Source organism: Anarrhichthys ocellatus, unplaced genomic scaffold, assembly GCF_004355925.1.
Source record: "Anarrhichthys ocellatus isolate YVR2014 unplaced genomic scaffold, GSC_Weel_1.0 scaffold110, whole genome shotgun sequence".
NCBI classification, from domain to species: domain Eukaryota; kingdom Metazoa; phylum Chordata; class Actinopteri; order Perciformes; family Anarhichadidae; genus Anarrhichthys; species Anarrhichthys ocellatus.
Window position 1 is genome coordinate 176,503 of NW_022280140.1, and position 13,676 is coordinate 190,178.

Sequence of the window (13,676 nt, forward strand, 5' to 3'; positions counted from 1 at the left end):
TATATGTATGTCTGTGTGTGTATGTGTGTATATATGTATGTCTGTGTGTGTATATATGTATGTATATATGTATGTATATGTGTGTATATATGTATGTATATGTGTGTATATATGTATGTATATGTATATATATATGTATGTATATGTATATGTGTGTGTATATATGTATGTGTGTATATGTATATATGTACAGTGTGTATGTGTGTATGTATGTATGTGTGTGTGTGTGTGTGTGTGTGTGTGTGTGTGTGTATGTATATATGTGTGTGTATATATACATGTACATATGTACAGTATGTATGTGTGTATATATATATATATGTACAGTATGTGTATGTATGTATGTGTATATATATATATATATATATATATATATATATATATATATGTATGTATGTATAAATATACTTATATATGTGTATACAGTTGAATAAGAGTAGGAAAACAATACTGAGGTTGTGAGATTTTCCCTGACAGCGGTGTGACGCTGGTCCGCTGCAGGCCTCATTCTGCACACACACACACACACGTTCTCCCGTTCCTCTGTCCTTCTGTCAGATGAGTCCATATGGCAGCTGTCATGTCTCCCGCTCTCTCTTTTTATCAAAGTCAGATCCCGGCTGCTCCCATCTCTGTCAGCTGATGTATGTATGTATGTATGTATATGCATGTATGTATATGTATGTGTGTCTATCTATCTATCTATCTGTCCTTCAGCTAGAGCAGAGTTTTAGGTTTAATGAAGCATAAAAGAAGCTGTACTGAAAGCTGCTCAAGGCAAAAATATTATATAAATGTCCACCTCACAACATCAGACTTCCTGTACCAATTTCGTTAAATTCTAGTTGTGTGTGTGTGTGTGTGTGTGTGTGTACTTCTCGACACAGGAAGTGATCCAGCTAAATGTCTGAGAAACATAAAATCCACCCGTTTGGTTTTCTGTAGAGTAAAAGCGTCACCGAGCAGCTTGAGTTGTAAACAGGAACGAGCCGTGTGCAGGTTTAATAACATCGCATTGCAGGACTTCTGGGTAATGTAGTCAAACATTCCCAAGTTGTTGTCTCTTGCTGCCATTTTCAGGTAGAAAAAGTGTCTCGTTTCACAGTAAGGTTGTTGTTTTGTGTGTAAATGTTCCACCAAAGACTCACTTACAGATTGTACCTTTTTAAAAAATGCAGGTTTGATTCACGATTTCATTACAGATGAAAATGAAACATGAAAGTTTTCTTTCACGTACAAGGATGACGCTTTAAAAGTGAATGTTTGAAAATAAATGGGTCATAAAATTGGTTACCATTAATTGGAAATAAACATTGATATGATGCTGTAAACTAGAGTGACAGCATTTCATATGACAGTTTGAGTCTCTGGTGGTTCAGCTCAGGTAACTCAACAACAGAGATGCAGAAATACGGAGAAAATCTGTAAATTGAATGAAATGGCGTAAACAAAGCAAAGTTATTTCTACATCTGCTGGACTAAATCCTTAATGTTGTGTTCTTGTCTTTCAGTGTGTGAACCGGTGAGAGAGAAAGAAGTCCCTTTGGATCTCAACAGGACCGACCCTGAACCTCATGGAGGTCTTCTGGAGGCTTTCCTCGGCTGCGTTGAGAGCCGAGGCCCCTCACTAACTGCCCCTCACTAACTGCTCCACTGTTTCTACTTTCTCTGTTGTAGTCGTGGGCGCTCGAGGCCGCAGACCTCTTCCCTTCTCGTCCGCTGTTTTTGTTCTAAGCAAGTCCAAAAACCAGGTGCCAAACTGACTGTGTCAAGAGAAGAAGCAAAAAAGGTCTCACCAAATCATCAGAAATATTTAGTCATCTAGCTTTGAAAAACCCTGATTTAGTAGCTAGAGCACAGCTTTACTTTGTCTCCCCCTCACCTCACAAACACATTACACCATCCCATTAAAATCCCATTTTAATCTCCGCCCTATTGCAAAACCGAGAGACGACGATCAGTGCATTATTGGGTTAAAGTGCTTTAAAAAACGCAGCTTGTAGTTGTGCGTCGCAGGAGGAGCTACGCGGTGAGCGGCGATAACACGAGCCTGATAAATCCCGTCTCTGCTGCTGCTGCTATCATCTGAAAGGTTTGGAGGAACAGCGCTGACACTTTGTTTATCTCCTTCTTCCAGTCGCTTCTACGAGAGCGGCCTCTCGCTCTTTGACGTCGTCTGTTTCTTCCACGCTCGATTACGCTCCACGACCTGAAGAGGTCCTCCTTATTCCCCCCCAAAAATACATGCAATTCAAAACCTTTCACTGTACTAACATTTATCGTGGAAGTTCGTAAGAACACGACCTGAAGCCATACTGAACACCAGCCATACGAATACCTTTTCTCATTTACAAAAACACCTCGCGATGTTTTAGGATCTCTCCAACAAAGCAGATCTTCAGGGAGTCGATGAGGAACCCGCCGGTGAGGAGAACCCTAAGTTCCACACGTTTGGATGAGAGCGCGGCTCCGTGCGTCTCTTTTTTTTCTGCCCGTGTGTTAACTTGAGAGCTCGCCGCTGAGCGGACGCCCCCCCCCTCGCGTGGTGTTGAGCGCGGCAGCGATCGTGACCTTTGTCGAGTTCCTGCCGTCGTTGCCTCCGACCCACCCGCGCTCCCTCTTGTGTTTGACGGATGAATCCGGACATTTTCATGTCTGTTCTGTGGGCAGAACCTCGCTGCCCTGCTAGAACCGGGCCCAAGCCCTCCTTCGTTCTCTTCTGTTGGGCCAAGCTAAATTCAGAGCAGAGACACTCGCACAAGGGTATTGAGCGCACATAGATACATCTTCTGTTTCTGTCTGTCGTTTTTGTCACCAGTTTCCTCGCTTTTGATCACTCTTTGGTGAATGCCTTGACATTATTGAACTTTACTTTTTCTTTTTTCTTCGTCACCATTTAACGCTGCTCAACGTGCATTTAGCAGCTGTGCTAGTCAAACTTCTAAATTCACTGTTTTTAAAAACCAAAATTTCAAGCATATTGACCTTTACTGATTCTCTTCCGCTAAATCTTTTGAGAGGAAGAGTTTGTTTCACAGCAAATTCTGAGCATGATGTAAAAAACAAAATACACATTTAAGTCACAGCTTGTGCCAAATTCAGACCGGCTTCCTCTGAGATCTCTGAAGCTGTCAGCACTGTTGTTTACAGACTCCACACACACACACACACAGCTCCAATATTACATTTACAAGTCGTCCACGCAGGACGACAGAAGTGCCAAACTCACACAAGAATACGTCCAACGTCTGTTAAAGCTCCATCAAACGTGAAAAAAAAATCAAGTTTACATACAACGCTAAATGTTTACAGATCACACTTTCATCCATCGCAGTTTCTTACGTAACATTCGTGCCATAAACGTCTCCTAGAAAACGCTTGGGTAGGAGATATACGACTGTCTAAGGAGCTAACAGTTTCCTCATCTTGTTTACAGAAAATGTAAAAAAACAAAACATTACTGCCTGGTTTTGAAGATTTTGGCCTACAGACTGTAAAAACTGTCAACCGACCAAAACTAAGTATCCGACACCTGCTGCCATAAAACAAAACCACATTATTCTATATTTATAATCAGAAGGTTTCATTTATACTGATAAGTTCAGAACTACAGCCATTTCACAGGCAGTTCCTATAGGACCTAAAAAACCTCTGAAAGACCTCAATGTTTACAAAAGCTGCATAAAGTGAAGGATTTGTACACGGAGAGAATTGTTTACATTAAGCTGAACGAGAGAAACGCGTTCATGAGACATCGCTGAACTACAAGAGACCCGTTGCTCCTGTGCATCGTGAGAGAGAGAGAGAGGACTTTTCATACCAACACTTTTTATAAGTCAGAAGGCCGCCATCTTGGATTAGGAGCTGTTCATGTGAAATTCTTTTTCTTTTTTCTTTTCTTTTTTTTTTTACAAAGGCTCAAAAAAACTTGGAAGAAAAACAATGAAATCTTTCACTTCAAGAGGGATGTTTTGCTTGTCCCTCGTTCTCCTGCTTTTCTCCTGCCTCGCCGCCGTTGACGGCGACGCCAGGACTGACGATGCTGCTGCTGCTGCCGGCGGCAGCAAAAGGAGCAACGCCTTGTTCCTCCTGACCGGCTACAAGCCGCCGCCCGCCGGGCCCAAAGTGGCGCCAAAAGCGGCCGAGGTCGTGGAGGATGGCGACGACCCGCCGGCGGTGGCCGAGCTCCCTCCGAAGCCCCTCCCTCAGACCATGTTGCCGAGGAACATGACGGCCGACGCCCTGAAGCCTCCGCTCGGCGCCGCCCAGGTGGCTCCGCCTCCCAGACAGCTGGTGGACGTGGATGTGTGCAGGTACGACTAAGCGGCCACTTCCTGTTCTGTGCTGTGTGGTGCGAATCTCTGTCTGCTTTTGAGTATATAAAAGGCCAATTTACACCTCGTCTCTTAAGAGGGACTCGAGCATTAACTCGGCAGAAATGGCAACAACTTTCCAATCTGCTCCCTGAAGAAAACCGGCAGTGAGCGCCGGAGGTGAGCTGTGTGATATAAGCCGAGGCTCCCGGCGTCTCCTTTGCAGCCCGAATGCATCTCCATGTGTTGATCACACTGGATGCCATAAAACAACGAGGCGCATCATGATTCTCTCTTATTTCTTTTATTTATTTATCTCCTCCCGCAGCAGCTCTGATCTCACCGGAGCTTATATCTCTGCACTGAGAGGCGTCTGGCTGTTGCTAGGCAACATGTAATCAGCTCTAAATCCTGTGTGCTGGCGAACACACACACACACACACACACACACACACACACACACGTTCAGGAGAAGCAGCACCAACAGTAATAACAGACCCAGATTTGAGCTCGTCTCTGGCGTTTCGTTTGAATCTTGATGTTTTTATTTTAACGTCGTCGCTCAGATGACATCACAGCTCTGGCTGCTCAGTAACGACTATTAGCATTTTCCTTCGTATTTTGACCTTTCACCCCGCACTCCTCCAGTTGGAAAGAAACTGTGAGATGTAGAAGAAATGCTCTGAGCTTGTTCACTGAACAAAGATGAGATCTCTGAAGCTGTCGGCACCAGAACACACACACACACACACACACACACACACACACACACACACACAGCTCCGATATCTGATTTGATTTAAAGAAAAACAAGAACACAACATCTGTTGAAGCCCTTTTAAAATGTGAAAGATATAGTTTACATACAGCGCTGAGTCACTACATTTTCCATCGCAGTTACATGAATCGTAACTTTAACATTATAATGAGGAGAAAGAAGGCTCGTTATAATAACAGAGTTTTCTCATTTAGAGTTGATGACGGGGATGTTCACACAAAAGTAACTAGAGCGCAAAAGCAAGAAGTTTCATCGGACTCTAATACAAAATGTTGGGCTAACGTCTGGCAGCTTTATGTATATATTATCTGTCATGGAGTCCTCTCCCAGTTAGAAGGAATCCTCACATGCTGCTTTAAGGTCCGCTTGTAATGGGCAACATGTCCATGAAAGAAAACGTGCCTTAGCTCACTGGAAAACTGCCTCCAAACAGAATTAACCAATGAGGCTTAAATGTCATGTTTTGCCATGTGAGTCATGATTGGAGATGTCCAGTAACCCAGAAGAGACTTTCCTTGTTAAACCCTCCCCGTCTGCTCCCCCACAGGGGTTACTACGACGTGATGGGGCAGTTCGACACCACGTTCAACTGCTCCAAGGGCAGCTACATCTACTGCTGCGGCACCTGCCACTACCGGTTCTGCTGCGAGCACCAGAGGAGCCGGCTGGACCAGGAGTCCTGCAACAACTACATCTCCCCCGTGTGGGCCGAGACGCAGGGGCCCGTCACCGTCAGCGCCGGAAACAAGCGCGACCCGGACTTCGAGACGCTGCAGCAGCAGAACAGCAGGTCAGCGTGATTCAGGAAAAGTGCGGAGATGGAGGGATGAGAAACGTTACAGCAGCCAAGTGACACGTTAATCAAACGGAAACAGAAATCAAAGAAGTACTCTAGAAAACATGATAAGAAGCATCAATAACAGGTTTTGTCTGCACTGTTGCGCTCAGTCAGCTGATGTTGTTTGTCTTTATTTACAGCACGGCCTACGTGATCGGAGGCGTGATCTCCTTCACGCTGGTGGTGGCTGTGGGCGTCCGGATCGCCTTCAGCAAGGTGGCGCGTCGACCCCGCAACAGAGATATCAACATGCCCAGGTGAGACCACGGGACAGCTGTGATGTGTTCACTGACTGTTAGTAACGATGTAGACCCAAGTACAGGTGTTTTAAATGGTGCTAGAGCTTTAAATAGAGCTGTAACACTGTTATACTTCCAACACCACACGATTCATACTTTCATTATACTATATACCACTCAGAGGATAATTGTAACTGTGTTCAAAGTCTACAGAAGCCCAGAACGGGCAAAACCCAAACACTGGCTCTAGAGAGGCCCTTTCGTAGTTCTCCTACACACTGGGCACATGGATGGAAGTTTCCAGCGTTTGTAACCTCACAACTAGAAGCCGTCAAATCCTGCACACTGCACCTTAAAGAAGCAGCTACACCGACAGTCCGTCTTACTTTGTCTGAACTTTAGTTGGGAAGTTTATTTGGATACATTTTTGTAGAGCAGGCAAACTAAAAGTCCCTCACAATACATGCATAAGTCGTCAAATACATCTAATTTAAGTCTTTCACACGTCTGTTGAGCACGATGAGGGAATGTTTTGTACATAAAGAATATAAGCTTCAGCTCAGACTGTGTTAAACCCTCAGTTTGTTTGATTAAACTCTGCAGAGTCTCAAATATGCAGACGAAAGGCGACTCTTACTGAGAATAAAGGATGTGGTACTATACAAGTCTTTGCATGTTTATGTGCTGATTACATTTGTCTTTGTCTTCGTCCTCTCTGTCCTATTCCGTCCATCAGATCGCTAGTGGACATCTTGCGTCACCAGTCGAGCCCGGTGCAGCAGGGAGAGAGGAACAACTCGGCGCTGTTGACCGCCATCACCGCGGACGGACGGCCGTCCAAAAACCACTACACCCCCATCCTGCAGAGCAAAGACAACCGCAGTAAGTCGCACGAGCTCCCGTGTCACAACAGCAGAGTTTAGGGGGGAAAATGGATCATATTAATTATGCAAATGAATGGTGTCACGTCCCCACTGAGGTGGAGGGTAACTGTGTAATTAAGATCTCAGTTTCAGCTTCAGTTTGGTGTGACTGAGGAGTTATCAGACGCTGCTGTTTAGAGAAGTAAACGAGTCCTTTTGTTTTACGATGAAGCCAAGTTAGTTCATCCGTTCAAGGAAATGATGCGCGATGATACTTTGAGTTGTTCATCATGTGGATTCACCTTCACTTGTTCTGTTTCTAGACGAGATCACCACCACATGTTGTGGTAAATAATCTGGTCAGTATTTATTTGCATGAATAATGAAACGGATCAGTTCTTTCACTTATGGAATATTTGTCGTAACATTTAAAAAATGTAGTAAAATTGATATTAATTCTGTCCCAGAAAACGCTTCCGATGACTTTAATAATGAACTGTTTCTTATTTAAAGTATTACTTTACCCACAAAATGTACCTTTTCTACATCGATTACTCACCTCGGGTTTCCTGTAACTCCTGCAGAATACTTTGTTTTTCTCTCGTGCCTCTACGGCGAACGGAGAATCAAACAACGGAGAAAATACTTGACGAATTTACTTCAATTCATCATAGAATTTGTTCGCTGTAGAGGCATGAGAGAATTCAAGATGACTCGGGGTGAATAGTGGTGATGTTCTCCGCTAAACTCAAATGATGTGTGCGTTGAAGTTTTCAAGTCTTTGTTTAATTTGACTCGTCCTTATGCACCTCAGGCTGCCCGTCAGCTTTGTGTTGTTTCTGATGAGACTAATATAAGCGGTGGGTAATCGGTGTTTGTTTGTTTTCTTGTATTGTTACACACACACACACACACACACTTCTCTCTCTGCTGCTCTGTCTCTCTCTCTGCTGCCACCGTCTCTCACTGAACAAGCTCTCTCCTTTCAGTCTCTCCAGGATTTGTTTCAACAATAACAAAATCAACCTCAAGGAAAATGTTTAGTGCAAACAAAGATGTCCCAGAGACGGGACAGCTTTTTGTCGCCGAAACTGAAAATGCGGTTGCCGTTTTTACTCGTCTTATATCTTGAGTAATTTGGATCCTACGCAGTTATTGTCCGCTTAATAATGACAATGTGACATAAATGAATGAAAGCTTTTGTTACAGTAACCAAAGTAATTATTAACTGTAACATCAACATTTGATTTAACACTGAAGCAACACATATTTAAGAAATATTCATTTCTGGATGCACGTTTTGCTGTTTGCTTTCCCTTTTTTAAATATGTTAAAAAAAAGGCCAAGAATTGGCAACTGTTACTGTCCAGCCCTGCAGAAAGTTAGATGTTTTGTTTGTGTGTAACTACTCTTATCACGTAGACGCATAGTTACAAACATAAACTACATTCTATCACTATATATTCTATGGATTGACTTCAACATTAAAAACACATGAAAACGGACTTTTTGCACTTGAATCTTGATCGTAAAACTGGATTTTAGGTTGTTTAACATATTCTGTTTTTTATATTATGCAAACAACAAACCGATTAGATGAGTATTTCAAAACTTCTAATGGAGAATAAAACGTCTTTTAATCTCCTCCCTCTCTGTAGTTGCTGAAGACATTAAGCTGCTTTTATGTCAATCAGCAGCTCGATTGAGCTCATCGTGGAAACGTGCGTCAGTAAAAGCAAAGACAAAGAAAGTAAAAGCCAATTCCTGGAGGGACCGTCTGTCTCTCTCCCGCCTCTGTCTTTCTGTCCCTGTCTGTCCTCTCTGTTGACACATATGCTGACTCGAGACACACACACACACACACACACACACACACACACGGCTCTGTGCCTCTGTGCCTCTGGAGTGGTTGTCCATCAGTTTGTCGGCTCTCTCTCTTCGCAGCGGGGAACTTGCACCACCACTTGCAGGGGTCTGCCTCCAGCCCCAAACACTCTGCTACCATCGGTAAGCCTCGTGGTCAGCAGCACGAGGAAACCCACGGCCTCGCTGTCTACCACGCTGTCTGTCTGTCTTGTTGTCCGTATGACGGCCTGCTGTCCTGCACTCTTGGAACAGCTGTGCCATCGTCAACGCGCCTGCTGTTTGACGCTTAAGAAACACGGCTGTGTTGAACGTGGCACATCTTTCATAAGAGTGCGAGCTGAAAGTTGTCTGGCCTGCCCCTCTGCTTAATGCACCACCCTTCTTACCACCACCAGCCTGCTTCCTCTTCCTCTTCTTCTTTCTGTGGAGCAGTGATGTGCAACTGTGCGCCTTACAGCTGACACTACACATTACCGGAGCTCTTGGCTTCAGTGAGGTCACTGCACCTTATCTAAGTCTGTTTTCCCAGGCTTTGCCCCAAGAAAACAAGAAAGCAATGCTAGCACGAGTGTTTTGTTTTTTTGTTGTACTCGGGGAGGAATAAAGTAGAAATCATCAATTCTGGTGCGTCCAACACGGCTGCCACAGAGAACTGGATAGAGCTGTGTGGAAATATCACGAGTGTGAAGGGAAGTACGTTTTTAAGTAGTTTCAGTGCCAATTATTCCGAACCATTACACCTACATGTGTCCCTCAGGGGATGGATTACACAAGAAGGCAACGGTTTAGAATAAAAACCAAGTCAGAGTACAGATTTAAAGTAAAAGAAGTTCAGTTTATATCAGGCTTTTCATGTGCTGTAAGCAAAGATTGTCCATTGTTCAGTCAAAATCCTCATATCCTCCCTCTTATTTAATGACATCATCTCATAAAGCCTACACAAACAAATGATTAAGTCTTTCTCAAGTACGGTATTGCTGGAAATTAGATTTGTCAGACTGTTAAATATTTTAGAGGCATTGCTTCTGTGTTAACTAAAAGTACTAAAATAAACCTATTTTGTAGTTATGTTTACACCAAAGGGTTTTTTTTTGTTTTTTTTATGAAGCAAAAATGAAAAACAAATAGCAATGATGTTGTTCTCTGAGGTTTATATGTCGGTTCGTCAGTGCTGTTCTCGTTCACTCGTTCTCCGATTCATTCTGAAAAGCTCCAGCGAGGTTTGACGACTTTAACGTGCTCCTCGTCCTCGGCTATCTTTAGCGTTGTCCTCTCTTTCCTGTGTTAGATAATGTTGATGGAGGATACAAGAGCAGAACACTTCAGCCCTCTGAGTCAGATACTGTGCAACACTCTGGAACAGAGTTCACCGTTTTTCATGACACCCTTAACAAACCTTTCTGTCAGCTGTCGTAGGTGTTCCATTTAAAAAAAAAATAAAAATAAAAATAAATCTATTACTGTGCACTCTTGGAAATGACCGGGCTAATTCTGTATCATGACACTGGAAAAAAAACAAGCTCAATATTTGATGCTTTTATTTTCTCCCTCGTGCTTTATAAACCGTCATCTCACAGCTAGCATTGCTTTTACTCCCCCCCACTGTGTGTGCGTGTGTGTGTGCGTGTGTGTGTGTTCCCTGGGTGACGCTTAACAGAGACATTATTGGCTGTTATTGCCCATTACTGTCAATGGTGAATGACCAGTATATGTCCAGCAGTAATCTTAACAAGATCGCAGCTCATAACCATTCCCGCCCTGAAAGGACTCGTCGATTGTGTCTCAAAGACGGGAAACAGTAAATGCCCAATTTGTTTTTCCAGAGTTGCGTAATCTTTAATCGCTGCTTTTATATTCTCACTTTTTTTTCAGTTTTATGGCAGCATGTCGATCTCAGATGAACCTTTTTTTTTTTTTTTTTTTTTTTTTGCTTGTCCCGAGTTTTTAAATGTGCAGAACCGTCACACATCGGCTCGTTCAAAGTGCCGTCTGTTTGTAAACCTATGAGTGTACTCGTACAGTGTGTGATGTAACTGATATACATGTTGCAGAACAGGACCGTCCTGCCCCTCCCCCACACTGCTAATCTTACATAAGACAAATCATTTTTTATGTGTATCGATCGATGTGCTGCTTTTGCACTTTGCATAAATGTGAATGTGTGTTTGTGGACCCTCCGCCCCACACCTCCACTCTCCTCGACGCTATCAGTGTATTTCTATGTATTTACATGTGGCTGATATGTTTGTGTTGGAGCCTCAGATGAACAGTACAGAGTTGTATTTATAGATGGTCGCCATGGAGCTCAGAGACACTTCCTGTGTTTACTGATCATTAACCAGCTTGTTTCTTCTTCTCTTGTTCCGTCGTCCCCCTTTCTTCTTTTTACTTCCTTTTTATTTCTCTTTATTTTCTCCCCTCCCTTCCTCATCTCTTCTCTCCCTTTGTCATGCTCCATCTCTCTTTTTTTTTCTTTCCTTTCTCTTTTCCCTTTTGTTTATTTGTGTTCCTGTTTTGATTTTTTTTCCTCCTCCTCCTTCCTCACTTGCTTATCTTCTACTCAATCTCCTTTTCTCTTCTCCCTCCCTCCAGAGCGAGGCGCCCGTATGAACAACACCTCCCAGCTCTCCTCTGGACCCGCCCTACTTTCGGGTAGCGGTAAAGGTGGCGGCAGCATGATCGGCGGGGGCATGAGACACAACAGCAGCCACCCGTCCTTCTCCCACTCCTTCCACAACCTCGCCCAGCTGCCGCCGTCCTACGAGACGGTCATGAAACCGGAGATCAACCGCTACAGCTCGCTGAAGAGGCTGGGTGAGCCGGGGAGGGATGTAGGGGAGGGTTGAAAGATGGAGGGATAATCTTTAGCGAGAGAGACGGAGGGGGACTTATTGATTGTTCAGGACCACAGGAAGTCTTTCAGGTGATGCAACACACCAGGTGGCGGCCATATTGGAAGTGTTCTTGTGCTTCAGTGGCTGAACTCAGTCGCTGATTTATTCTCACAAGGTGTGAATTACACTCACGGTTCATTTAGATCATTTTTACCTCCAACACTTCACATCATCACTTTGAAATGTGGCTCTTAAAATCCCAGTGGAACAGATTTAAATCAAATATTTTGGTGGTTAAAAATGCTTTTTTTCATTTCATCTCGACTTTAAGAAATTTGTGCTTGGATGACGGTAGCTGTAGTCGCCTTGGAATCACAATGGCTACAATGGTCTCCAATGGAGACCCCAGAGTCCATCCATCCATGTATCTTTTACCGCTCATCCTGTTCAGGGGTCGGGGTCCCAGCTGACGTTGGACGTCGGGCACGTAGACACAGATAACCATCCACGCTCACATTCACCGTTTAGATCAATCAGCCTGAAGCTGCATGTCTTTGGAACGTGGGAGGAAGCCGGAGAACCCGTAGAGAACCACCGCTGACATGGGGAGAACATGCAAACGCCACACAGGATCCAGCTTCTTGCTATGAGGGGACCGTGCTAGTTACTACTACCATATTATATAGTCTTATTATAAAACTATATATATGTATTGCAAAACTTAATGCCAAAAACAAAAGTTCTGTTCTGGTGGAGCTTTGGAGCAATGAGCAGGTGATGCAAGTCGTGTATTCAAAACTCAACTTAGTTTTTGGAAAATACTAAACATATGACTGTGTGACTGTGAGGATTTGATAATTAAGTGTTTTCATTTGAAAGTAGACTACAGGGATTTTGGTGTTGCACCTCCATGAGACAGATTTCAAGCCCTCAAAAACACTGGATCCTACACTTCCCATAATGCAACTGCCCTAGCTGCCTGGAAGCCAGCTAAACTAAGAGCCAGTTATTCTCTACAAGCCAACTAGCTTTGTTTCCAGGTATCTCTCTCTTATTTTGTGGCCGGGTTATTTTAACTCAAACATCCATTACGGCAGCAGGCAGGCATGGCCGCCAGGAGATTTGTGACTCAGCTGCCACCGAAAAACCAAATAATCATCTGAATGTGTAAACTGTTCAGCAGGAACAGTTTACACATTCAGTCATAACAGGACGCTAGACAAACTGAAACATAAAAATGGGGGGAATTAATGGAGGGATTGGAGCAGACTGAGAGAATTAAGAGAGTGAAAAGGATGGAGGAAAGATGAAGAAATGAAGGGGAAGGTTGTGAAAGACCAGGAGGAACAGAGAGATGGAGTTGGGGAGGAAGAAGGGAGGGGAAGAGGAGGAACATGAATACAAATTTGGAGAAAGAGTTGACCAGAAGAAAAGGATCAGGGAGGCAGCGGAAGAGCCGACTGGCCAAATAAGGATACAGCAGGAAGAGAGAGAAAGGGGGGGGGGAAAAGATACCAATGAAGATAAGGAGGAGAAATGAAGGGAGAGGCAGTGGAAGGAAGGGAGGGAGATGTGGAGATAGGGGGAGGGGCGTTGCTGGTCTGCAGGGGCCCGGCTGCCTTCGACGGGGAAGAAAAGACGTTTGAGAGGCAGCGTCTGGCAACCTCTCCCTCTGTTTCTCTCTCTCTCTCTCTGTTTCTCTTTCTCTGTCTCTCTCTCTGTTTCTCTTTCTCTGTCTCTCTCTCTGTTTCTCTTTCTCTGTCTCTCCCTCTGTTTCTCTGTCTCTCTCTCTGTTTCTCTCTCTCTCTGTCGTTACCTCTCTCGCCCTGATATTGCTGAAGACTGCAGGGGGAGGGGAGTCGTCTCTGCAGGCTGAGTGATGGATGGTTACTACATGGGGATCGTGTGTGTGTGTGTGTGTGTGTGTGTGTGTGTGTGTGTGTGT

General features: G+C 44.1%; 1 protein-coding gene across 5 annotated transcripts in view; it reads left to right on the top strand.

Annotated features, from left to right (window-relative positions):
* The window catches only part of shisa7b (shisa family member 7), a 36,889-nt gene that overhangs the window by 14,528 nt on the left and 8,685 nt on the right, over window positions 1–13,676 (top strand). For 3 of the 5 annotated variants that reach the window (XM_031876486.1, XM_031876488.1, XM_031876490.1), the window contains exons 2-7: window positions 1,512–4,313; window positions 5,639–5,881; window positions 6,070–6,186; window positions 6,905–7,050; window positions 8,976–9,038; window positions 11,490–11,711. In XM_031876486.1, coding sequence (XP_031732346.1) covers window positions 3,943–4,313; window positions 5,639–5,881; window positions 6,070–6,186; window positions 6,905–7,050; window positions 8,976–9,038; window positions 11,490–11,711 — 1,162 coding nt within the window. In that variant the 5' untranslated portion in view covers window positions 1,512–3,942. Of the gene's footprint in view, window positions 1–415; window positions 4,314–5,638; window positions 5,882–6,069; window positions 6,187–6,904; window positions 7,051–8,975; window positions 9,039–11,489; window positions 11,712–13,676 lie in introns of those variants that run through there. The other 2 variants (XM_031876487.1, XM_031876491.1) reach the window with 2 other exon arrangements.